This window comes from Ornithorhynchus anatinus, chromosome 15 (genome assembly GCF_004115215.2).
Source record: "Ornithorhynchus anatinus isolate Pmale09 chromosome 15, mOrnAna1.pri.v4, whole genome shotgun sequence".
Taxonomy (NCBI): domain Eukaryota; kingdom Metazoa; phylum Chordata; class Mammalia; order Monotremata; family Ornithorhynchidae; genus Ornithorhynchus; species Ornithorhynchus anatinus.
The window spans coordinates 11987425-11994419 of NC_041742.1; the positions used below are offsets into that span (position 1 = coordinate 11987425).

At 45.4% G+C, this 6995-nt stretch overlaps 1 protein-coding gene across 1 annotated transcript; it reads right to left on the minus strand.

The window, feature by feature from the left end:
- Positions 1 to 324: 324 nt before the first annotated feature.
- On the minus strand, positions 325 to 1290 carry ORNANAV1R3267 (vomeronasal 1 receptor ornAnaV1R3267). Its single transcript, NM_001253659.2, has one exon. It carries the CDS (start codon positions 1288 to 1290, stop codon positions 325 to 327), a length of 966 nt encoding a protein of 321 aa, NP_001240588.1.
- Between the last annotated feature and the right edge of the window lie 5705 nt (positions 1291 to 6995).

The following is a 6995-nucleotide window of genomic DNA, read 5'->3' on the forward strand; positions in this document are numbered from 1 at the left end:
AAGAGAGGATAAGATGGAGGAGGGAAGTAGTGGAGTGTCCACTGTAAGCCCGTCACTGGGCAGGGATTGTCTCTATCTGTTGCCGAATTGTACATTCCAAGCACTTAGTACAGTGCTCTGCACATAGTAAGTGCTCAATAAATACTATTGAATGAATGAATTAATGAATGGTGAGCACTTTGAAGCCAGTCTATTTTTGATTCCAAAGAAGTTCAGAGATCAATATATATGGAAATGGACAGTAAAGGACACAGGCAGATGCCTCTGGGGCATCTCTGGTCTGTTTGCTTCCCCTGATCCCTGTCCCCTCCCACCTGGAGTTTCTCATGAAGTGACAGGAGGGGAGAACATGCCTTCTCTGGGACTTGGGATGCCATCGGCATTGGAAATGGGAGATTTCCTCTTTCGGAACATTCTCATCCTCTGGTTACTGTGAATCAATAGGAAAGGACTGAAGGCCGAGAAGGTGAATGTCAAAACCAAGTGGCTGCTGACCAACTCGGGAGAATTTTCTCTCCCCTTGAGCAAACTGCTTAGCGTGACTGCATCTCTCCCATAGAGGAGGACATAGAGGGTGACGAGGGCGATGACCCTCTTGGCTGCTCTGACCTCAGGCATCTCCCTGGGGGAGCGTCCTGGCCCATGGAGGTGGCGGACCTGCCGGTGGTGTCTATGCAGGACGAACACCATGTAGCTGCTGGCCACACTCATGATTCCCACAAAGAAGAGATCCCGCAGAGAAAGCACAATTGCATTGACCAAGGTGATTCCTGCAGTGACACTGACAGAAGAACAGTAATTCAGAAGTACTGTATTTCTGGTGCTGTTCAGTGGGCCTGAAATGTATATGAGTGCAGTGACATCGATCAGGAGATTGAGGACCCAGGAGAGGAGGCAGGAGGGGATGATGCACTTGGGCAGTTTGGATTTGACTCCTGCCCACCGGGAGGTGCCGGGGCTGATGGTGATGGCCTGGAAGATGCTCAGGAGGCAGGTGGTGCAAAGGGAGAGAGCACGAGCCACTCGGTGAAAATAAAAGAGGATTTTACACCCTACAGCATCCAAGAAATTTCTCCAACCCCAAGCTGACATGGTCTCGGGGATTCCCCTGGTGAGGAGCATCAGGGTGTTGGCCAAAGCTAAGTGGGTTAGGATCAGTTCTGAGGAGCTGGGCTGGTGGCTGGTGGAAACCGTACGGACAGATACCAGGAGGAGAAACACATTTCCTGAGACTCCAATGCCCATCTCCAACAGAATCAGGGTCACAAATGAGATTTTTCTGGTATCCATTCTCTGAAATCTCAGTCAGGATCAGCAGAAGCCATTTGCAGAACAGCCTGGAGAGAAGGAAAAGTAGAGAAGGGAGAGACATTCATATGAACATATGATTACTATCAGGACCCTTATTCCTGAAGCAAAATTGTTGGCAGGTTTAGCACATTTTTAAAGAAGATTAATAGATGCCATCCAAAAGTCAGGAACCAGGGATTTCCCTACTCAGTCAGACCAATCAATAAGGTGTATTTATTGAGCACTTACTGTGGGTAAAGCGTTCTACTAAGCACCTGGAAAATACAATGCAATAAAAGTAGTCAGTACTTTGACTGTCCTTAATCACCTTACAGTCTAGCAGGAGAGATGGAAATTCAAATAAATTACGGATTTCTATGTGAGTGCTGGTCTAAGAGTGGGTGAACATCAAGTGCTTAAAGGGTTCAGTAGTAAGTGCTTACAGTATTCAGGAGAAAGGAGGAGTGGAGGAAATAAGGGCTTACCTGGGGAAGGCCTCTTGAAAGGAGATTTGACTTAATAAAGCTTTGAAACTGTAAAGTTGTAGACTGTAATAAATGAAGGGGAAGGGATTTGAAGGGCATGGACAAGGGGTCGTTGGCAATGTAGATGAGATTGATGTAGAATGAGTTGGTTGGTGTTAGAAGGATGAAGTCCACCTATTTGGCTTACAGGAGGAAATTGGCGAGGAAAAATGGGAGGAGAAAAACTGAATAGGGACTTTTAAATCCCACCAGTGGTCTATCCAGTTCAAGATTCTGATTCACAGGTAACAATCCTTTGGTAAACACTGAGAAAGTTGACATCTTGGATATCACTGCTAAGAGAATGTCTAACGTCCTTAACGTTCTCTCCAGGAATACGATATGAACTGCTTGTCCAATAATGTTTCTTAACCCCCTTTGAACATTTATTTTCTGCCAAAGTACAAATGAAAACAGGGAGGGTTGAAATGATGGGTGAACAGATAAGAATTAGCATTCACACTAAAAGAAGACAGCTCTCAGGATATTTCCGAGGAAATGAAGTAGTGGAAAAATGAGCAATCTGTTCCAGAAGCCGTGTGGCTTAGCGGGAAAGAGCGCAGTCTTGGAAGTCAGAGGACGTAGGTTCTAAACCTGGCTCCGCCACTTGTCTGCTGTGTGACCTTGGACAAGCCACTTCACTTCTCTGTGCCTCCGTTACCTCATCTGTAAAATGGGATTAAGACTGTGAGCCTCATGTGGGACAACCTGAGTACCCTGTATCTACCCCAGCACTTAGATCAGTGCTTGGAACATAGTAAGTGCTTGACAAATGCCATAATTATTATTATCATTATTACTGGGGGCAAGTTTCCACCTCTAGGCCTCAAGTCAGTAGCCTAAAAATTGTTAATGTCGGGCACCCGATATGCTACAGTTCCTTACAAGATTGGAGGCTCACGTAGGTCTTTACCGCCCATCATTGACAGAGCCTGGAATGACCTCTCTGACTCCACACTCCTATCAGTTAATCATTAGTATTGAGTGAGCACCTATTAAGAGCACAGCACTGTACCAGGAGCTTGAGAGAGTACAAAAGTTAACAGACTTGATTCTTGCCCTCAAGGAGCTTACAATCTAATAGTCTTGATTGAGTGCCTACTATGTACAAAACACTGAACTAAGTTCTTGAGAGAGTACGATAGAGGCAAATGATACAATCCCTTCCCTCAAAGAGCTTACATTCTGACTGCAGGGGCAATCAGAGCTGGGAGAGACCCAGGAATCCTTAATCCGATTCAGTCAGTCAGTAAGTTGTATTTATTGAGTGCTTACTGTGTGCAGAGCACTACACTAATGGCTTGGGAGAGTATATAACAAGAAACAGACACAGTCCTCGTCCACAGTGAGCTTACAGTTTAGAGGTCCCAGTCTGACTGCAGCCCCCATCTCCATAATTTCCCTCTGGCAACATTTCCCGCATCCATGTTGAGAGCTTCCAGAAAAGCTTAGAAGGGACCAGATATTTCAGGGTCGTATGGAAGAGGATCAATTCCCATTGAGGAAATGAAGCAAATACACAATGCAAAGAAGCAAAGTGGTCTAGTGGACAAAATATGGGCCTGGAAGTCAGAAGACCTGGGTCCTAACCCCAGCTCTTCCGCTTGTCTGCTGTGTGACCTTGACCAAGTCACTTAACCTCTCTGGGCCTTAGCTTCCTCTTCTGTAATATGGAGATTAAGGCTATGTGCCCCATGTGGGACATGGACTGTGTCCAGTTTGATTATGTTGTGTCTAACCCAGCTTTTAGAACAGTGCCTAGTGCATTGAAAGTGCTTAACCAAGACCATTAAAAAAAAAAGATAAATAAGTCGAGCCCTCCTGTCCAAACCCAGACCTGGCCAAGCCACTGGTCTGGAGAAAAAAATTATTCTGTTAAAATTTATGATCTCAGTGTCCACAACTCTTAACTTCTCCCTGTCCGAGCACATAGAACCCATCTCCCAGTGAATTCTCCCTATTAGACCCCGACCCTGGAATCACCCCAGCAGAGAGATACCTGCATCCTACTCACCCATATTCATCACCGGGGTTGGTGGGCAAGGCAGGTCACAGGCAGTTAAACTCTGGCAGGACAAGGTGGAGGCACCATTTATTAGCCACTTTTCCTCACCTCTCCCCTCCCTCAGGGAGTGATTAGTGTATGTATGTCTGAGGAAGTGAATTGCTGAGCATTAATCTCCTCTGACACTCCACCTTGGACATCTCTGCAAAGGTACAGATTCCCCTCCCTGCTACTTAAGTGATTTGCTGAGCCCAGACGTTATCCCCATTGGGTTGATTCAAATTTACCTGTCAGCAAACACGCTGAGAGAAGTTGCTTCCTAAAGCCCCACATACATCATACATCCCAGATCCCATCCACAGACCAGTTGTCTTGTGTGTGTGTATGACATTCTCATACCCCGTCTTGCCTTCTAATTCCTTTCTCTGACTCCCATCTTGCATTCATCCCTTTCATGGGTGGAATCAGTCAGAATAAAATGCATTTCATGAGAAGCAGCATGGCCAAATGGCAAGAGCACGAGCTTGGGAGTCAGAGGACATGGTTTCTAATCCTGGCTCCACCATTTGTCTGCTGTGTCACCTTGGACAAATCACTTAACATCTCTATGCCTCCATTCCCTCACCTGTAAAAAGAGCATTAAGGCTGTGAGCCCCATTTGGGACAGAGATGTGTCCAACCTGATTACCTTGTATCTACCCCGTGACTTAGACAAAGGGCTTAACATATACTATTATTGTTATTATTATTATTAATAATAAATTTCTATTCAATTTTCCATTGCTCTCTGCTACTCTCGCCCCAGGGGGAGTTCATATACAACACGGATGAGGGTATTATTTCCACCAGTTCCAGGAAACTTCTTCTAAATGCTCAATTCTCTTAATTGTCAGAAAGTGCTTTCTGGTGTCTATCTCAGCTTCCTCTTGCTGCAACTAATTGTGGTGATATCCACCACCATTAGCATCCTCAACAAGTAAGTTTATTAGCTATCAAAGAGTGTACCCACTACATGGTTCCTTTAACTATCCTGCAGCCCTTGTGGAGTCAGAGTATTAGACTAGGTGAACCACTGTAGTGACCCAGTTTCATCCTGCTAATAACAGGATGAAACATTGTGTCATCCTTATGAAAGCTTTGGGAAACTGCCTAAGCCCCAAACATTACAATGTCAGGTTCCATCCCATCACTTCACTCAATCAGTGGAATTGACTGAGCACCTAAAATGTGGAGGAGCTGCACTAACAATGGAGAGAACAAACCAAGATCAAGATATGATCCCTGTCATAAGAATATTGTAATCTATTAAGAGAGACAATCCTAAAGTAATTTACAAATAGGAGGAAGAAGTGCTCCCCCCTCTTTATCCTATGCCCCTCCAACAAAACCATTACCTCTCAATGGTTGAAATGGTCTCAGCTTGCTCTGTGGCCTTCCTTGGTCTATGCTGCATGGAGTCCCTGATAAGAAGTCTCAGACTAGCCAGGGATCCTGAAGCTGTCTGTCCCTCCCTATAAAGTGGATGCTCCTTGTGGGCAGGGAATGTTCCACTTCTTGGTTTTGTACATCCCAAGTGCTTAGTAATAATAATAATGATAATATTAATCATGGTATTTGTTAAGTGCTTACTTTGTGCCAGATACTGTTCTAAGCACTGGGGTGAATACAAGAAAATTGGTTGGATACAGTCCCTGTCCCACATAGGGCTCCCCGTTCAATCCCCATTTTATAGATGAGGTAACTGAGGTGCAGAGAAAAGATGAGACTCGCCCAAGGTCACACAACAGATAAGCAGCATAGTGGGAATTAGAACCCACAACCTTCTGACTCCCAGACTCATGCTCTAGACACTACACCATGCTAGTACAGTACACTGTATCCAGTAGGTGTCCAATAAATGCTGCTACCACTACTAAATGGCCCTAGATAGGAATTACTCATCCTAGAAGTCTGAGGTTCATTGGATCATGTCTACCAACTGAATTGGTAGCAGTATGGCATAGTGGATAAAGTATAAGCCTGGGAGTCAGCAGGTCATGGGCTCTGCCACTTCACTTTACTGTGCCTCAGTTACCTCATCTGTAAAATGGGAATTAGGACTGTGAACCCCATATGGGACAGAGACTGTGTCCAACCCGATTTACTTTTATCCACTCCAGTGCTTAGTACAGTGCCTGGCACTTAATAAGCACTTAAGTATCACAGTTATTATTATTATCTTTAATTGTGCTCTCCCAAGCACTTATTACCCAGACTCTTCGCAAAGTGTTAAATAAGTATTCTTGATTAATTGATGTCAAGGGGTAGCTCTCAGCCACTCCATTCCACCTCAAATACATTTCAGGTCAGGACTTAATCCTTTATACTTTTATTATTGACAATGTCACCCAATAATTTAGGACTTTCTATGTTTCTAGGAGTTTTAGGAGATGCAGGTTTAGAGATCAAACTCCCTGTCCACCTGGGGCTTTCAATCACTTCTAACCATCCTGTCTTATTCAGTAGCCTACCACATTCATCAGCCCCTCTTTCCTCAAAATAGGCCTAGATGGAGCTGTGTCCTCCGCATTTCCTCTTCCATGTTCTTCTATATTCAACTTCCTTACCTCGCTGTCTGCGTTGGCTCCCAGGTGGCTAAGGGCTTAAGGGTGAGGTCGGTGAAGTTGGAGCCATGTGGAGGAGACAAGTGGCAGGTAGAGAGGAGAAGGGGAAATAAGGAGAGTAGATAAGTCGTACCCCAAGTCCAGACTCCAAGAGTCAACTTTCCTCTCCTTTGCAGCCCGCCCAGAGTTCTAACCCACCCGTCTTTCAGGTGAAGGAAGGAGACCACAGACAGGACAGAGCGGGGATGAGACTCCAGGACACAAATGATGAGTTGAAGTTACGGGGAGGATGTGGTGTCTCAAGGATGGGAATAGCAGGCACCTGAATTATGGGCAGAATGCAGAGTGTGGGGGCTGGAGCAGGGCAGGTCAGGGGTGGATTAGTGGGGAGAACATGGGCCTGGAAGTCAGAAGGACCTGGGTTCTAATCCAGACTCCACTGCATATCTACTGAGTGACCTGGGCAAATCACTCACTTCCTCTGTGCCTCAGTTCCTTCATCAGTAAAATGGGGATTAAGACTGTGAGTCCCATATGGGACAGGGACTGATGAACTTGTATCTACCCCGACAC

What these genes read in the sequence shown, in the direction of transcription:
- ORNANAV1R3267 (NM_001253659.2), bottom strand. Translation starts at nt 1,290, where the DNA reads ATGGATACCAGAAAAATCTCATTTGTGACCCTGATTCTGTTGGAGATG.